At 39.3% G+C, this 20,379-nt stretch overlaps 1 protein-coding gene across 9 annotated transcripts in view; it reads right to left on the reverse strand.

Annotated features, from left to right (window-relative positions):
• CDK14 (cyclin dependent kinase 14) overlaps positions 1 to 20,379 on the reverse strand; it is a 602,339-nt gene that overhangs the window by 156,918 nt on the left and 425,042 nt on the right. For all 9 annotated transcript variants that reach the window (XM_032253088.1, XM_032253082.1, XM_032253085.1 and 6 more), the window contains one exon: positions 28 to 91. In XM_032253088.1, coding sequence (XP_032108979.1) covers positions 28 to 91 — 64 coding nt within the window. The remainder of the gene's footprint in view (positions 1 to 27; positions 92 to 20,379) is intronic.

Genomic DNA, 20,379 nt, shown 5'->3' on the forward strand with positions numbered 1-20,379 from the left:
TAGTCATCTGTAATTAATGAAACATACCTGGCTTAAAATGTGGTAAAGAATGAACTCCAGGCCATGTGTCCTCATTTGGCGTTCCAAGAACCTAGTGGAGAGCAGGAAATTGTGGAAACAGCCTTATTATTTCCAAAGCACTCAAAATTCTCAAGTGTAGAAAAGTAGTACACTACATATTATGAAACTCTGGTATTTCTTTTTTCCATTATCATGTGCCAGGGATTTTATTTCAGTAAAAACAAATCCTGCTAAAGAGCCACCCAAGATGAATCTGTGTTATAATAAATACAGCTGAATGTGGTAAGACAAGTTAAATCTGCTATATTTTATCAAGTCCAAACTTAATAAACAGGCTAAGGAATCAAACAATAAGCTTTCATCTTCATGCTGCTGAATAAAGTTTGTATGTGTCCCTCATGATTCTTTCACGAGCTTTCATCTTTCACTCCAGTATCACATGTTTCGTCATTTAACAATTCCAACGATGCTGCCATTTCTACCCCACATCCTCTGTCTGAGCATCATAATGTTTCAAAGAGGCAGGTCGACAGCTTAGAATGCTCAAAGTCTCTCATTACAGTTAAAATCTGTAATTATGTGATTTACAGTTTCCTCTTGCCAAAATACTGTTCTTCCTACATGTTTTCCTTTTTCTATCTGTACATCCATCTTCTTACCCCACCTGCTTTTCTATCACTACAATCTTTGATCTGGGGAAATGGGCAATTCCAGCTCACATGTAACTGGACACACTCCATTTGAATATTCTGTCCCCTGATCTATAGCTGTTATACTCAATGATCATGGCAAATTGCTGATTGAAAATGCAGTTTCAGGGTTAAGAGTCTAGAAAGGGGAAATTCAGGGTTAAAAGGCCAGACTCTGAAGACACCTTGAGTTCAAATCTTTGCTCCCCTATTTACTAGCCATGTAAGCTTTGGCAGAGAAGTAGCCCCACTGAGTTTCAGTTTCCTTATTTGTAAACTGGGGGGTGTTAATTCCACCTACCTCAATTGTGTGGAGAATGCTACCTGGCACACAGAACTATGTCAGTATCAGATTATTATTCAAAGAACCCACAGAAAACTGATTCGGGTCAGATAGGGAGGCTCCAGCCATGTGGGGAATATTTAGACTGCCCACTTTTTCCATAGGGGCTCTATGTTCAAGCAAGTTGGTGCCAGATGCTGTAATTCAAACTATATTGGATAAACATGGATAGACAAACAGGTTAGAAAGGGCAAGAGATAAAGCTGGAAACTGGCAGAGGTGAAGGACCACTAGAGATTATGAGAGGTATAAACCAAGAATAAAATTATAAGCCCCTCAACCAACTGAATAGATCCCTCCTCTCTGCCAAAGACATTCCAAAGTTAACCTGAAAAACTAGTTCAGGCCATGATGGGAAAGGCAGCCAGACATGCCTCATTATACCCACCTCCTTTTTGGAATTCAAGGACAGCTGACCAGCATAACATCAACACAGACCTTAAGACTGATAGAACAGACTCTATAAGTCTGATAAGAAACATTTACAATCTATTCTCTCTGAAGCCTGCTAACTGGAGGCTTCATCTGCATGATAAAGGCGTGCTCTCTACCCTTTTGGTAACCCACACATTCCTATTGATTCCAGGTCTTTAGATAATAATTCTTTCAATCAATTGCCAATCAGAAAATCCTGGAATCCACCTATGACCTGGAAGCCGCCACTTCCAGTTGTCCTGCCTTTCTGGACTAAACCAATATACATCTTACATGTATTGACTGATGTGTTATGTCTCATTAAAATGTATATAACCCAACTGCAGCCTGACAACCTTGGACACATGTTCTCAAGATCTACTGAGGGCTGTGTCATAAGCCATTGGTCACTCATATTTGGCTCAGAATAAATCTCTTACAGAGTTTGACTCTTCATCAACAGAGGAAATGAAGCACATTCACTTCATCTGAGGATTTGCAGGCACTACTAGACAATAAGGTAATACCGGGCTCAGATTGTTCATGTATCTATTTACTAGCAGGTGACATGGCAGTGACATCGAAGAGTGGCAAATATATAATAAGTGCCAAACTCACTGCTTCCTACTCTGGTGAATACATGTATTTATGTTCCTGGCTGAAACATGAATCCAGCATCAGCAAATTAGAAAATAAAAATTCTTCTTTTAAGACTCATGGTTACTTTTTAAAGCACTAATTAATACTAACAACAATAGATAGATCTACACCAACTAGATCACATTATTGGTGGGCTGGATGACTGGGGGAAGGAGGCAGGCAAGAGGGCTGGAAGAGTTGTAACATGAGAAAAGAGACAAAGCATTGTCTCTGACATAAACGATTACAATAACAGTGTCTCTGCAAAAGGCATTTCTCCGTTTCTTTTCAATAATCCCAACCATTATTTCAAGAGGAGACAATCAAGTTTGTAGGCAGCACTAAGCTGGAAATGCTCCACTTTGTTCTCACTAAAATTTGCATGAAGGACAAAGGAGTTCAACAGTACTAAATTTTAGCAACAAAAGGGAGAAAATGTCAGCTCACAATCACAACTTGAACACAGCCAATCTGTCACATACGAAAATAGAGCCTCTGAAAGTTTTCTAAACAATGGAAGTCTAGCCAGAATCTGAGCCCTGTTCTCTTGCTCCTAATAAAGTACAATTGTTTTCCTGGCTGCCTCTGTTTCTACAATGCTTGCGTTAGCAAAACTTTTTCGCAGGCATTATCCTCATCCATACCCAGTGTTCTGTTTCAAAGTGGTTATGAAATATTATGGTCATATCATAAAAATTACCAGCAAAAAGAAAAATACATTAGACTTTTTTTTTTCAGTTATAGGCTTGACTATTGAGATTCCAGACCTCAAACTGTCCTGCTTACAACCCTGAACCATTTACACACAAATGCAAAGTGGGCAGAAAGTGGGAAAAGGAAAAGAGTAATTAAAATTTAATTTTGCTTTCTGTAAAAGCCATTTTGGAAAAAATAGCTTGGGTTTAATGTATGGTTGACAATAATTAGCTACATGTGCACTGAAGAGAGTTTGTGTTTGCGGTCTCTGATGCCAGATTTTCATTTGTATTAATTCACTAACAAATTCCATTACCACAGATACATTTAAGTTAGAAGAAAGAGTATTTTCTAAAAGTCAAAAATAATCTTTTGCAAATAAAACAAAAATAAAAAGAAAATTGCATCTGATGTGCTACCAACATTTAAAATGTGGTTCCCAGCTCTGTAAATAAGCAGGTTTATGATACCTGAAGCCCCTTTCCATCTATGATATACTGAAAAGTCTTCTACATGTCCATTTAAGTAGACTTACCCTAAACCGGTGCCCGTGGCTTGTCCATCTCCTCATTCCTTTTGTTGTTTTAGCTCTTTATTTGGCTAACATTTATTGCATTCCTCACAAAAGATGTAAGGATGGGACTTGGATTCTGCCTTGAGGTGCTCCTGGTCTAGTCATACAGATGAACAGGGGCGGTGATGAATGGCCTTCAATATAACAAAGTTGATGGTGTGGGAGGGTGAGGTCAGAGCCCAAAGGAGGGTGGCTTGAGTCTCCCTGGGGGCAGAGAGAAACGCTACCAGGAGAGGGTGGCTTAGTGGGATAGGGAACACTGAATCACTGGTTGCCAAGTAAAGAAAAGGTGGGAGTGACAGTAGAGTATCCAGATATAAGGAGAGGCTTATGTCACAACACTTTCAGCCCTCCAAACTAACATGCTGCTCAATCCCCATGTCTTCTTACAGTGGATTCCTCTTCCCTAACGCCCTGCCCTGATTTAAGCAGCGGAACTCCTACCTCCATTTGTAGCTTCAGTTCATGGTTCACTTTTTCCTGAAAGAACCTCTGGGTTCTCTGGTCCAAGTTATATGCTGCCTCTTTGTCATGTCTGAGTGCTTTATGCAAGCTTCTACTATAGAACCTAATCACTACCTGGTAATTGCTAGAATACTCATCTGTCTCCTCACTGGACTGTGGTCCTCAGAGTGGAGATGATGATGTTGATCTCTGGAGAGTTAGTGTACCACGTGCCTGGCACCAGATATGTGCCCAGTAAATGTCGACTGACTTGACTGACTGAATGAACGAATTAATGAATGAATGGTGTGTCTGGATAACACTGTGGCTACACTGCAGATGGGGCTACACGATGGGAAGCAGAGGCCACATACTAAATCCAAGGAGACTGCATTTTATCTGTTTGAGGTTTATTCAAATTGCAGGTCACATGACAGGTTGGGGGATTGTAAGTAAAATTCATCAAGGGAGTTGACATCAGCACTTTTCAAAAGGTGAAATTCAAGAGAAGATATCAGAGGGTAACATAAATATAAAGGTACCTATTGTTTTATGAAACTTTCATTCAAGTTACATCTTTGTGTGTGTGCACAATAAATCATGAATGTAAAATGTATATGCTGCTGTTTAAAATCCAATTATACAGGGAAGAAGTTATTAGCTAAAATCAAGAATGCCAGAGATAAAGCAAGTTCGGGGGCTGAAGTGAGTTTCATTCTGGATCTATTAAATGTTAGAAATGCCTGCAGGTCAAGATTGGGCAGCTGGAAATACAAGTCTGGATCTTGGGAGAGGAATTTCAGAGGGAGAAAAACATCTGGAACTCTTCAGCACACATAAGGTAACAGAAAGCAAATGCCAAAATGCAAGCCACAAAATGGTCTCACCTCCCTCTGTTCAGAAATATACAGTTGCCAGAAGTCTTCTCTGTGATTTCTTAGACTATTTAACATCTGTTAAAAAAGAGCAAAACAAGGGACAAGCTCTCCTTATCAGTGGAGGTCTACGGCCCTGACCCTAAGGAACTAAGACGTAATGGCCCCACACTCACTCCTCTAGGCATGCCTCTGCCCTGGCAGGTGCGGCCAAGGTTCTGCCCATTATGTCAGCCTCTGCTGAGCAGAGAAGATGCTGAAAAAAAGAGGGCCTCTCTATGAAAATATCCCCTCCAAATAACAGGAGAAAAGCAAATTCTAAACTTCTAGAGCTCAGAGTTCAAGAATTAATGTTTGTCAGGAATATTTACTTACCTTTCTAAACTATCATTAGTTCTACCAATTCTCTCATTTTCTAGTCTCTGCTTTTGCACAGGTCTCAGAGCTGCTAAAGAGGAGTCTGTGGACTTTTCCTGAACACTTGTCATTTAAGTAGAACAAGACCTGCTAACAGTTTTTCCTGAGACAAGGGGACCAAGAGGTCTCTAACAGAGACTACAGTACAGAGGAATTCTGGACTGTGGGACACAAATAAAATGGCTGACACAAGTGTGTCCTAATGAAAGTGATATGGAAAGCAAGAGATTTCTCACTTCAGGGCTTTAACTTTTTGGGGCACTACTACAGTGGTGATGAGGATTTTAACCGGACTCAGCTGTGGATTCTAAGGGACTGGAGAACAACCTAATAACTGATGATTTTCAAACTCCAACTCTGAAAGTCCACACATATAACATCTCTAAAATAATGATTGTTTCACAGCTGTACTACTTTCTTCAGATCTGGAAGATTTTTTTTGGCTCCTTAGTGAAAAGTCCTAAAAGAAACCTGTGAAGTGGCTCAGCAGAAGTCAGCTGCAATATTATACACCCTGCTTTGGAACAGATGGTATGAAGTTCCCAGAAGAGCCAGGGAGAGAAAGCAGAACTTCCTAATTCTGATCCTGACGTGCACTCTCCACCTAGAAGAACGATGATCACGTGGAAACGCAGAGGGGCCACCTGGAGTTTACATTGCCCCCGACAGCACAATGAATATGCTGCAGACAGGGCAGGTGGAAGGCGAGGAGAAAGGTTTCAGGATCCAGTGGCCTCGTGGGTGATGGTGAGAAGGAACTGTTTTATTTTTCGAGACAGAATTTCATTCTGTTGCCCAGGCTGGTGAGCAGTGGTGTGACCATGGCTCCATGCAGCCTCAACCTCCCTGGCTCAAGCGATCCTCCCATCTCAGCCTCTTGAGCAGTTGGGATGACAGGAACACTCTATCCCGCCCCACTGTATTTTTTGTTTTTTGTAAAGATGGGGTCCCACTGTATTGCCCAGGCTTGTACTCCTAGGCTAAAGTGGTCTACCTGCCTTAGTCTCCCAAAGCGCTGGGACTACAGGCATGAGCCACTGCACCCAGCCAAGAAGGAAATTTTTTAAGAGGAGGATATAGTGATAGAAAAAGCAGAAGTCAGATAAAAAAAAAGAAAAAAAAAAGAATAAAAAAAGAGAAAAAGCAGAAGTCGAAAGGATGGAGAATATCAAAAGGATGGGGAAAGGTGAAAGTTAAGGGGCTATTATAAGAGTGGCCGAGGACAGACGGGAATGACCAAAGAGAGCAAATTTCAGCATGGAAATCTTCAAAAACGCCAACTGCTTACTTGAATCAAATATTTATTTTCTCTATGTAGATAACTTCTAGAACAGGCAAAGGGTATCCCTAAAAAAATAAGCAAACTAGTAACAGCACCGGTCTCTGGAAAGGAGAATGGGTAGCTGACAATCAGAGGTGGAAGGGGCCCACGCTTTTCACTAGCTACATTCATGTACCTTTTTCATTTTATACTATATACATGTTGTGCAATCATTAATTATGTTTTTCCATCCATGTAATAAATAGAAATATACTGAGTGATGCCAACATGACCACCCCTTTCCTATGTGTAGAAGGCAATAGATTTTTTTAAAAAGTGTCTGCCTTGGAGTTGCTCAGTCTGGAAAGAGAGAGAAAGAGACAAGCATGTGAAATAGAAAGTCAGCACACAAGGCTGCTCTAATGAGGGGTGGGATGAGTGCAATAGGAGCCAAGGAAGAGAGGCAAAGGGACAGCTTGAATAAATGAAGCCTGAAAACGGAGACTTCAAAGGTGACTGGGGGCTTCTTAAGCAGATGAGTAGGAGAAGGACACTCCAGACAGAAGAGAGAGCGTGTGCAAAGGCACGGAGGTATGCATGTGCGTGTGCCAACTCTAAGTGATCTGGTGTTGTCTTCTGGGAACACCCATGCACTAGTCTGTTTTTACGTTGCTGATAAATACATACCCAAGATTAGGAAGAAAAAGAGGTTTAATGGCTGGGGAGGCCTCACAATCATAATGGAAAGCAAGGAGCAGTAAGTCATGTCTTACATGCATGCTGGCAGGCAAAGAGAGCTTATGGAGGGAAACTCCCATTTTCAAAACCATCAGATCTCACGAGACTCATTCACTATTAAGGGAACAGCTCAGGAAAGACCCACCCCCATAATTCAGTCACCTCCCACCAGGTTTGAGAATTGGGTGTGGACACAGCCAAACCATATCCACCCTTTTGGGAACTCTATGTGAATTGTAGCTCATTTTTTACAGCTCACATTTTATCCTTCATACTTTAGCATGTGCTTTTCACTATGACACACACACTGAAGTGTTCTAAGTGTTTTTCTCTATCTGCAATTCTACTTGCAAGATCCAGATCCAGCCCCTCCAAGGTGCAGCTGGGAGGAAGGAAGTGGGGGTCAAGAGGAGGAGGCTGCTGCCAAGTTGATCAGATTAAATAATAAGCGAGGGCTTTTTAGATTTTAGTGACATAGACAAAGAGCAGGAATGACAAGATCAGATCTGCACCTCATACAACTCCTGGGGTTGAGGGTGGAGAAGGGGGACAAGAAGCTGAGAGGTCAGTGAAGAGGCCACAGAGAAAGGCCAAGGCAAGGGTTCATATCTGGTGCATATAAGAACCACCTGGGAGCTTCTAAAGCCGTGGTGCTCAACCCCCACATGTCAGATGACCCCTTTTAATAACACATTTTAAAACATTATTTCTACTATCCAAAAAGGGACTCAAATATCATAAAAGGAACCTACGTATAACTAATCAGTATAATACTATAACCATTACATGAAAACATAAAAGTATTTCATGAAAAAATATGCTGTCAATGGAAAAAACTCCAACAGGATGGCACTAATAGGCAAAACGAAGTAATTGGATGCTTGCACGTATGTGCCAAACTACCTTGAAGGCCACAGCTATCAATGATGACACATTCAACTGTGTTGCATTAGAGACTCAAATCTTGAATAACATTGCTGTGTGACAAGATTTTCTGAAACTGCTTATTATTTGGGTACTTGATAATTCAGTTTATATTAACATTTACTGTGTATTAAAACTGAGAAAAATGTCTTGGGCTTATAAGTAAAACTGTATTTATATATTTTGTTTACTGTTTTACTTACATGTTATTATATTTCTAGATAAAACAGGGATACTAAGTAATTCTAGGTTCAGATAATTATAACAAAGTTTTCCACTAATATAAGTGTCTGGTGGACCATTTAGTTCTTCATTGAGCAAGACTGACCAACAGAGCTGAGTCTAGCATTGTGGCCACCACACATGAAAAGGCAACAGCATCTTAATCAGTATGAAAACCAAGAAGAATCTCAATTACCGAAATGCTCCCCAATACTGCTTCCCTTGAAAATTATTGTTTTAAAAATATCTCTGGCTAGGTCCCAGCCCAGGTGAATTAAGTCAGCTCATTGTAAAAGCTCCACAGGTGATTCTAAGTCCAGTGATGGAACCACTGGCCTGAAGTAGCTTTTCCCAAGGTGTGGGATACATACTACCACACTGGAGATTATTTTAGGACATGAACAGAGCATTAAGTTATATTTACTCACATGCTCTGAATCTCTTTCAATTTACTTGAGAACATCAAGGAGAAAATCTCAGCTTGGTGCTTATTTTTAAAACCTTTCAAACACTTGCTGACATCCCTCCAAAGAGAAAGCAGCCACAGGTTCAGAATCATGGCCAGAAAAGAAGGGTTATTTCCTAATATTATTGACTGTTTTTCAGAGTTTATTTTCACATTTATCCCCCATTTCTGGCAATTCATAAAGACTTTCTACTTTTTGTAGTGATATAACAAATACATAAAATTATTTGAAATGAGTTGATTGAAGAAAAATATTAAGTAATTAGAAGTATGCTACAACATTATAGCGAAAATTTAAGAAGAGTAAGGGAGACAATTTGGGAGACCCATGGTCCTAGAGTACGAGGAAATGAGAGTGGAATATTGGGGATCACCAAGTAGACACTCAAAAGGGCACTCGCTGGCTTCTGCTCTTCTGGCCTGGTTTGCAGGATCTGTTGGATTCACTACCAGGATTAACAGTAAAAGGCAGGTGGCTGAGGGTGTCTCACGACTGCCTCAGAACTGGTCAGGGAGACAGACTAGAGATCCAAAGACGGGATGGGGCTTCCTCAAACATTCAGGTTTGTTATTTTTTTACATGCCTCCACCATCTCACCAAATTAATGTATTTCCATTACCAACTACTCATTTTTACCTCCTATTTTCTCCCTCTCTTGCCATGCCTATGCTATGGCAGGCTACCATCATGTCCTAAGGCACTAGCCGGTCTACTTGCCCCCCAACCAGTCTACTTGCCTCCATTCTTGTACTCTTCCAATTAATGAATGCATATTCCTGAGTAATCTTCAAAGTCAAACGTGATCAAGTTCCACTCCCTGAATAAGATCTCTCAATGGTACAGTGGCTTCCCGGTGTTCCTGGATAAACTTGATATTGCACACGTGACCCTCAAGTTGCTACCTGGCTTGGGCCTTCCCCTGTCTCCCCTTATCTAGAACTACCTCCTTTTCCTCTCATGCTTTGCTCACACTGATCTTCTGATGCCTTAAATTTGCCATGCTGCTCCCCCATCCCCGCACAGGGCTTTACACATGCATTTCCAAAGCCTGATATCTGTGCCCACACCACCTGATTAGTTCCCAATTCATTTTTCATCTACCAGCTGAAACATTACTTCCTCAGGACAAGCCCCTGCATATCAAAGCAAAATCCCATAATATATCATTATAGCAACATAGACCTCTTGGTAAAAATTGTCACAGGTGAAACTTTACATTTATTTCTGCAAATATTTATTTCTTTCATTGGACTCTAAGTGTAATAAGTAAAGAGATCATTTTTTTTTCTTTCTGTTTATATTCCTTTTGTTTATCAAAGTACATAAAGTAGGTACTCATTAAATATTTGTTTAATTAACTATATAAACCTGAAGGATCCTTGTAAATGACAAATTATCACGACTTCATGCAGTAAAAGTCATTTTAAAGTAACCTTTTTAAAAACTAGAAGAGAATTGTCTTCAGCTTCAAGATTTGTGCTTTTTCTCCTACCTTACTCTACTTTCCTGGAGAAGAATGGTAATGCAAATTAAAATCCTTCTCGAAGCCAGTCAGGCAGGTGACTGAGGGAGAGGGCTTCAGGGAAAGAAGGCGGGGCTGAATGTGACAAGGCCCTGTCCACAGAGAGCAGCAATTGCTCAGCTTCCGCCTGAGGCTGCCATGCACAATGCAGGCCCCCAGGATTGCTATAGCTTTCCTTTCACTACCTGGATTTCCTGTGAAAGTAACTAATCCTATAATCTAATTCAAATTTCTACGGAAAATTACTTAGTTGAAATGTAAAACAAAAACTAAATGAGATGGGTCAAACAAAACATGTCGATGTCCTAAATTCAGAGGACAGTGGCTGGGCAGTAACCTTTGCTCCTCCAGGCATCAAGAAACTAAGCTATCCTTTATTGATATCATGTGTACAATACCAGGTTTATAACCAGTTTATTGACAAACTGGTTGTTCAAGGCTGCACGGCTAGAAAATGGGGGGGCTGGAATTCTAAATTAGGATGGTGTGATTAGAGAGACCATGCTCTGAAGAGCTGTACTAACTTGCTTCCAGGAGGAGCAGGCTGAAAAATGTGGCTCAGATGTTGCTAAACAATTCATAGCCACCTGACCAGACCCTAGAAGGAGGTTTTGGGTATTAGAACAAGGCTTTTTTCATTCTCTCTCTCCCTCACATTTAACACACATACACACATGTCTGTATGTCTACAAGACATGTGTATGTAGGTGTACATGTATACTCTGTATAATGTTAGGCACCATCCTCTTCAGCATTTTTATCAGTGACTTGAAGGAAGACAGAAGAGATGTCTTAAAATTTTCAGATGATGTGAAATAGAAAGGATGTATAGTATTCTGATGGCCAAACCAGGATTCAAAAATATTTAATCAGGCATGAAGAACTGGCTGAACCTAACACTAGGGAAATGTGATAGCTATAAACATAAAGTCAAGTACTTAGACTCTATTAAATTGTTTGTTCAAGATGGGAACACCTGGTATGCAGCAAGCAGCATAAAAAAAGACTCACGGTTTTTTATCTAAATAAAAACTTCTATAAGAACACCCACTAAAATTCAAAAGAGGTTAGGTGGGTTGACTCTAGGCTTGCCCCTGTGATTCCTATCTCCTGGTGTTCATAACCTTCTTGAGTGTGGGTGGGAACAGCAACTTGCTTCTAACCAACAGAATATGGCAAAGGTGATGAGATGTCACTTCTGTGATTACAGTTGACCCTTGAACTATGCAGGGTTTTGGGTACCAACCCCATACACAGTCAAAAATTCCCATATAACTCTTAACTCCCCCAAAACTTAACTAATAGCCTACTGTTGAACAGATGTCTTACCAACACACACAGTCAATTAACACACATTTTATATGTTATAATTATTACATACTGTATTCTTACAATAAAATAAGCTAGAAAAAAGAATATTAGGAAAATCAAGAGGAAGAAAAAGATAGTGATTATTCATTAAGTGGGAGTGAATCATCATAGAGGTCTTCACCCTTATCTTCATGTTAAGTAGGCTGAAGAGGAAGAAGGCTTGGTCCTGCTATCTCAAGGGTGGCAAATGTACTTACTTTATTGTAATCATTTAATCATATCATAACACACCTGGATTGCTGTGCCAGTACCAGGTGCTACATGTGACAAGGGACAAAAAAAAAAAAAAAAATAGTCTTCTGTGGAGTGTATTCAGAAAGGTTGAGGGTTGAGGGAGGGGTGTGCCCCATGTCCTACTGGGCTGACTGGAAATGTTATTGAGAAAAAAATGGTTTGGGGTATCACTTTGAATAGATTAAGTGCTATACTGTGAATGGGAGACTGACTTATACAGAGCCACATGACAACAATGGGGTAAAGATACTAATATACAGCAAAGAAGTACATTCTAATGATAAAAGCTGTGTCAAATGGGATCAGCACTTTTATGAGGTTTAAGCAGAGTTAAGGATTGGACTGAACCACACTTTGCATTCAGACATAATAAGGATCAAATTCTGCCTCCATAGACACAGTACATGAGTTTAATTTTGAGGTAATATACAACAGAGTTTGGGTGACGAAGATGAGGTCACATAGATGCCCATATATTTACCTTTGTTTTTATGTGGCTGCAGTTACAGCTTAGAGGGTAGACAGGGAGAAGTGGGCTGATAAGGAAGGGTATAAATAGATGAAGGAGGGCAGAGAAGTTGGTCATGAAATTTTCCTTTCCCACTTTCTATCCAGGGGATAAGAAAGAAATCTATCCAAGCAGCTAATTATTTTGCAGGGAACCAGCACAATCACATGGCTAACAGAATATTTTTCTAGTGGCAGGATAAGCTATCAGTGTGTGTGTGTGTGTGTGTGTGTGTGTGTGTGTGTGTGTGTGTGTTTGCGTATGTGTGTGTGTGTGTAGAGAGATGTGAGTGTATCCATTTACATACACATAGTTCCTTTCTTCCATCATTCCCTAGGGCTTACCTAAACTACCACTATGTAAGAGATTAGAGTATTCTGAGTGTTCGTTTTTTGGCAGTGACATACAGGTTGGATGTGGGATTAGAAAATCTTCTTTAAAATCTTACTCTTCTGGGTTGTGTTTTGCAAAGAAGCAGAATCTGTAGAGAGGTTCTGTAGAGCAGTGAGCTCTATCTGGGAAAGGCAGCAGGGGGAGCCACTGGACTGAGAAAATGAAAAGCTGCCAGGGCTTCAGAAAGCAGCTTCAAAGTTTAATCAGCTGCTCAGCTGCAAGTGATGGAGTGAAAGAGGGGATGTTTCCAAAATATTATGTAGAGTTTTCAACATAACAAAGATTTATATAGGAAGCAACACAAATAATAATAATAATAATAATAATAATAACAATAATAATAACCAGCTCTTAGAGTGTTGTTTAAAATGAGTTCAGTTCACCTGCTAGGAGGTTACTATCTCGCTTAGTGGTGCTTGGCTGCACACAGGAATCATCTAAGGATTATTTTCAAATACTCATTAATAATAAAAAAGAAAAAAGTGTGAATGACTGGGACCTATCCCCCAAATTCTTATTTAACTGGTCCAAGGTGCAGGAAGACATGCAGAATTTTATAAACCTCCCCAGTGATTCTAACATCAGCTCAGTTGGGACCACTGACTGGGCTGATTTAACCAGGCAATCTCTTGGAGGCTGTAGCATTTAGTTATACGGTTTAGAAAGTTTTTGTTTGTTTGTTTTTGTTTTCAGCCTGTATCCAGGCCACAGAAGATTTGTGGATGAATGAACAAAACAAGCAAGTGGCTGCTAAAGAAATTAGAGGATAACAAATAAATAAACTTAAAATTGTTTCAGAAAATGCTCTTAGTGCCTGGAAAATTCTGCAGTGAAAGTAGCACATTTCAAATGTTTTTCCTCAACTATTATTTTCATTATTTTTCCTCTCCCGGTATACCTACTGTTTTTATTCCTTGTCTCATTAAACCCTGATTCCCTCATGGATTTCACTCTCATCTCAATGACTTTACTCTCTTTTCAGACTGATGTTACTGTGACACAGCTTCAGACTCAGTCTGTGAACTGTGGGAGCCACAGCAATGGAAATGTACATGCACATGCAGTGGCCCGCGGGTGGAAGCTGCCGAGGCTGAAGGGAGGTGATGTTGCCAAGCAAATGCAGCAGAACCAGCCTGACTGCCTGAAACTGTGCCCCAAAATAGGAAAGAATGGGGAGGAACCTGCAGGCAGGAGCACCACATGTTACAGCCCTGCTGCTCAAAGTGTGGTCCATGAACTAGCAGCATCAGCACCACCTGTAGAATCTCAGGCCCCAGTCTCTGATGAATCCAAATCTACAGCTCATGAATAATCCCAGGTGGTTTAGAAGGACACTGGAGTTCGAGAAGTACTGCTTTAAAATATGCATTCTAATAGGACTTTTCGACCTAAAAAGCATGAGTAGTGCAAAGGAAGTTATGGCCACAGGTCTACCTTCATCTGGAATGTCTATTTAAGACTATTAAATAGCACCTGGAAAGGAAGGGTTGAAGGCAATTTCGAGTTCTGTGTTGTCAGGAGCTACCACAGATGATGATGACTCCATGGAGAACTGACTCAGCACTCTGCAAGTCAGAGCACACCCCTCGGCACCGGCTCTTCTACCTTTACCAGCCATATAGACTAGGTAGCTCTTTTTGAATCATTTCTGGAAGCTGGCAGGACATAAGTAACAATAAAAATGTTCAATTCATCCGCTGATGCTTTTACTTCAGCTGCAAACTTGAGACCAGTGAGAATTCTCATATCTATGACAAAATGATACATAGACACGCCTAAATTGATCACTATCTTCTTTTTCTGTAATGAAAGTAGTTTATTTACTGATCTTTGCATGCTGTTTGTCAACTTTTACCCTGAAAAGTATAGTGTTTCAAATTGTTAATTTAAATATTAATTCCATTTACATCAAAATTAAATATGACAAAGCTATTAAATTGATTCAGAACACTTTGAAGGCTTGACATCCTCAAATGTGTTTTAGAAAATTATATTATCTTCAAAAATGTGTTAATATGAATGCATTAATTTCCTGTGACTGCTGTAACAACACAAACTTGGTGGCTTAAAATGAGAAATGTATTCTCTCATAGTTCTGGAGCCTGAAGTTCAAAATTGTTTTCAAGGAGCTGAAACTAAGATGTTAGTAGGGCCTTGTCCCCTCTGGAGGGTTCAGGGGAAAAGCAGTTTCTGGTGGTTGCTGGCATTACTTAGCTTGTGGATGCATCACTTCAATTTCTGCCTTCCTCTTCACACTGCCTTCTCTTCTGTGTTAAATCTCCTTCTGCTTCTCTTTTATAAGAATATCAATGACTGAACTTATAGCTTGCCTGGATACTCAATGATAATTACCCCATTTCGTGATCCTTAATCCCACCTGCAAAAACCCATTTTCCAAATAAGGTCATATTATAGGTTCCAGGTATAAGGACTTAATGTCTTTTGGTATCCATTATTAACCTGTTACATAGTAAAATTACTTTTACAAGATATTATTTGTAAATGATGACAGGGTTAGTTTATACACATAAGGTATATGAAGTAAACAGAAAAATCTGGGTAAACAGATTTTTCTTGCATGAATAATAACTTCTTGCAAGAATAATAACTTGCAGGAATAATAACTTCTCATAAGCTGGTTTACTATTTGTGATTTTTCACCTATTATTTCATGAGTGTGCATCAACCCAATGAAATAGGACATAATAATAAAAGCAAAGAGGGGGGCCCTGCCTAGGTGCCCTGGAAGAGAAGAACAGAACCGGGATGCAACCTGGATTTATGACCCTTTATGTGGTACTCTTCTCACTGGTGTCTGGTAAAACACTACTAACAGGCCTGTTAATTCATCTCAGTTGACTCACAAAGAGAGGCTTATGTATATGCAAGACTGGCAGAGACTGACAGAGTGGAGGTGAGTGCTCAACTGGATGACCTCACTAGCTAAAAGACTCCTTTCCTCCTGGCAGGTGCTGCTATACTTCAGCTGACCTACTGGATGTACTTAATTTGGTTTCAAAGTCAAGGAGTGACATTCCCATATGGATATTTCCTATGAAAACCAAGTTTGTAATTTATCCTTATTTCAGTCTGGAAAATGCAATAGTGTTTACCCTTAAACTAAGGAGAAAAGAACGTATTTGTTATTCTTTTCTTGCTTTGAACCTGATGCAGAGAATTTTGTTTTAATTAACTTAATAAGCACCCATGAACTCACTACGTCGTTTAACAACAATCCACATCTAATCGTCTGGCTCAGGCCCCATGCAATCTCCTGACCTCCCCCAAATAAAGTAAGTTCCATCCTGAATCACATTCATTATTCTCTACATTTCTTTTTTTATACAATGTTGTTGTCCTTATAAAGATAAAATAATTTTAATTATTTAAAATTTTATATACAGGATATATTGCTGTATCTAGTATTTGGGGATTTTTTTCAGTTAACATTACATTGCTAAAATTCATCCAAACTCCTGTGTGACTATTATCTAAATGGAATATTATTCATCTACTTGCCTATTGACAAGCATTTGCGTTGTTTATGGGTTTCTGGTCATAATACAGGAAGGAAAATTACGTAATGCAAAAATGGCAAGTAAAGCCTAGCAGCAGTCATCTTATTGTCCCTTTACCACTAAAAATTCCACAGTGCAAAAATAAAATATTGGCACCTAAAATGGAGTTGTGTTCCAACAGATTGAGAGCTATTTGAGACTCACAATATATTTCCCTGAAGAAACAATTCTCTACATGGTGGTTAGTCTGCTGGCTGATGCACAAAAGGCTGCTTAACTCATAATAAACCAAAAAGAACTACAGAGCCAAACCATCCGGTACAACAGCATTTCTGATGAAATGCATCCACCAGGGAAATCACAGCACTTCTATAGCGGCAGACCAGGGAGCAGGACAAGGCTCCTGTTCTCTTCAACTCTCACCAAGCCTTAGCCAGAGGCAGCAACTCCAGCCAAGGGAAGGAACAGGCTGGCCTGAGGCTTCTAAGCCCAGGGAGATACTGGGATGGAGACTTTGAGGCCAAGAACTGAAAGGGACTGTGACTTAAGAGAAGTGACAAGAACTCTAGTGGAAGGAGTGAAGGGTGATCAAAAAATAAGTTTTCCCTGCAATTTTAGCACTGGTCAGAGGGGATCAACAGCAAGGTGGGGTCAGGACAGCTGCAAGGTGCCTCTACCAGGTGACAGGCTTGCATTTTATTCTCTTTTTCACAATCTTACCTCCTCTTTCACAGAGGCACCTACTTGCACTTAGGATGGAGCATTTGAGAGGCAGAATATGGGGCCCTTGGAAGGGGTAGAGAGTACTGAAAGGAGGTGCCACCTCCTCTGTGCTTTTGTGTCTGTAGTGGTTGGGAGAGGGAGAGCAGTGTGTGGCATCTGGGTGCTATGCCCACAGTACGAATTGCTCTCTAAGGACTGGTCCTATATTGGGAGGATGTAGGTCAGAATATGTATACTGAAAAAAAATCCATACATTTAACTGTTAGAAAAAAAAGATGCTGCTATTTTTACGGCTTTGAATGAGGTATGCAGGAATCTGTGAGTTAAAAACTAAACCTCTGGCAAGTTTAATGTTAGGAAGCCTATTTAAAATTTTAGGTCAAAACAGTTTTATAAAAATGTACTACATTTGCAGTATTGTGTTATAGTTTTTATAACTGTATATATAACATTTAGGTATATACAATTAAAATTTTAATATACTATTACATATGTATCCATTTATTTTGTATATTATTACATATGTATCCATTTATTTTCAAAAGTTATTAAGAGCTTATTTTTGCTAAGAAAAAGCTAGGATACAAGTATGGAAAAATATAGCCCCTGATAAAGGGTGATCCTCGTCATAATCTCTGGGGCCACTGGCCCTACAAGCCTATGCCTAGTCAAGAACAGACTCCCCTGGAAACCCTAGCCAGAGCACTCAGGCAAGAGAAAGAAATAATGGACATTCAAATTAGAAAAGAGGAAGTCAAACTACATTTGTTTGCCAATGATATGGTCTTATACCTTGAAAACTCTAAAGAACTCTTTGAAATGATTCCTAGATTTGATAAATGAATTCAGTTACAAAATCAAAGTCTCAGGTTACAAAATCAATGTACACAAATCAATAACACTGCTATACACCAATAATGATCAAGCTGAAAATCAAATCAAGAACTCACTCCATTTGTAATAGCTGCAAGAAAGGAAAGAGGAGAAAAGAAAAGAGAAGAAGAAGGAAAGACACCCATTCAGGAATACACTTAACCAAGGAGATGAAAATTTTCTGCAAGGAGAACTACCAAATACTGATAAAAACAAAAGCAAAAACAAACAAAAACAAAAACAGAAATGACACAAACAAATGAAAAACATTCTATGCTGATGGACTGAAAGCATCAATACTGTGAAAACAATCATACTGTCTCTAAAGCAATCTATAGAGTCAAGGCAATTCCTATCCAATGACCAGTATCATTTTTTATAGAATTAGAAAAAAATAACCCTACAATTCATATGAAAGCAAATAGAGTGCAAATAGCCAAACCAATCCTAAGAAAAAGGACCAAAGCTGGAGGCACCACATTATCCAACTTCAAATTATACAATGAAGCCATAGTAACCAGAAGTATAAAAGTGGAAAATTTAGAGCCATATGCAGAGGAACAAAACTGGACCCCCATCTCTCACCATATACAAAAGTCAACCAAGAAGGATTAAAGACTTGAATGCAAATATAAGACCTGAAACCATAAAAATTCTCTAAAAAAGCTTATGAAAAACTCTTCTGGACATTGACCTAGGCAAGAATTTATGACTAAGACCCTAAAGCAAATGCAACAAAAATAAAAATAAATAAATGGACTTAATTAACAAAAAATCTTCTGCACAGCAACAATAATAATAATCAATAGAATAAAAAGACAACCTACAGAATGGGAGAAAATAGTCATAAACTATACATCCAACGAAGTACTAATATCTAAAATCTACAAGAAACTCAAACAAGTCAGCCAGAAAAAAATAAAATCCCATTAAAAGTGGACAAACAACATGAACAGACATTTCTCAAAAGATATGCAAATGGACAACAAACATATAAAACATGCTCAACATAATTAATCATCAGGGAAATGCAAATTAAAACCCAATGATATATACCACTTTATCCCAGTGAAAAAGGTCATTTTAAAAAAGTCAAAAAATAGGTGTTGGCATGAATGCGGTGGAAAGGGAACACTCATACACTGCTAGTGGGAATGCAAATCTATGAAATCTCTATGGAAAACAGTATAGAGATTTCTTAAAGAACAAAAGTGGATCTACCATTTGATCTAGTAATTCCACTAGTAGGTAGCTACCCAAAGGAAAACAAATCATATAAAAAAGACACCTGCTTAGATTATTGTGAGCTATCTGGTTAACTACATAGTATACTTTAACATATTTCTACATAAGTAATATATTTGGTCCATTATTTTCCAATAACTAGAAATTATGACAGTTACACATTGTAGGTTATACATGAGCCAGCTAAGGGACTAATGCTGATGTAGATACACATCTAATTCTTCCCCATGCTTTAATCAGTTGTTTAGGAACACTGATACTGTTATCTCCACAGTTACATAGGAAACGGTAGGAGTAGGCAGGCTAAGAGATCTTTTACCTGCCTAAGTCTACCAAGGAAACAAAGCAGGGAACATGTTCTAGAGGAACTCCAGCAATAAGTTTTAATTTATCCATCATCATGACAGTTTGGACAGAAAATTTATAATGGCCATGATAGTTTGGGCAGAAAATTTAAAATGATCAGAGGAGTTAGGAGGAGAGGGCTTCACCATATATGACTATGAAATGTGATATAATGAATAATGAACCCTAAGTGGGAAGCACTGATTCATGCAGACATATATAAATGGTGTCTGAAACAGGCTGAATAACTTGCCAAAGGTCACACAGCTAATGGTGACTGGTGAGGGAGGGGAGAGGGGATGGTCTCTGGACTCTAGTAATCTTCCCATAAGATTATACTAGAAAATTAATTTAAACACATATGTTGACCTTTGATGGAGAATTTTACCCTCATATGAAGGACAGAAAGGAGATCAAAGATACTCCAACACATCAGGAGTTGGGCTAACAGTGGGTATCTCTTCTTATGTCCCATCTTACTTCTATAAGACTACCCTGTCTTGTTATTACTTTAACAATTGTTTTTGCTCCAGATTATCAACACCACACAAAACACTGCCAAGATGGTTTATTGTTGTCAGTAAAGGATAAAGTTTCCCAAAAGTTAGGAACCTAGAAAGTAGACACGGCATGGTCTCCTTACACAGCTGAAACTGTCAACAGCTGTTTTCCTTTGATCTCTCAAGACGACAGCTCTCCTGATTGTCCCTCCACTGTGCCTCTGTTCTTCTGCTGACAGGTTACAGGGAGAAAGGACAGCCTTAGAAGACTGCTTGTCAACAAAGAGGAGCAAAGGGCCAGCCCAACCAAGGTGCAAAGTCTTCTAATGAGTATGTTCACTAAAAAAACCAGGTAACTTAGTTCTCTAAAAGATGTCACCTAGATTTTTAATTTTCAGCCACTTTTGTCTGGCTCTTTCCTAG

Source organism: Sapajus apella, unplaced genomic scaffold (genome assembly GCF_009761245.1).
Source record: "Sapajus apella isolate SASKATOON/1434 unplaced genomic scaffold, GSC_monkey_1.0 scaffold81, whole genome shotgun sequence".
In the NCBI taxonomy this organism is placed as follows: Eukaryota; Metazoa; Chordata; class Mammalia; order Primates; family Cebidae; genus Sapajus; species Sapajus apella.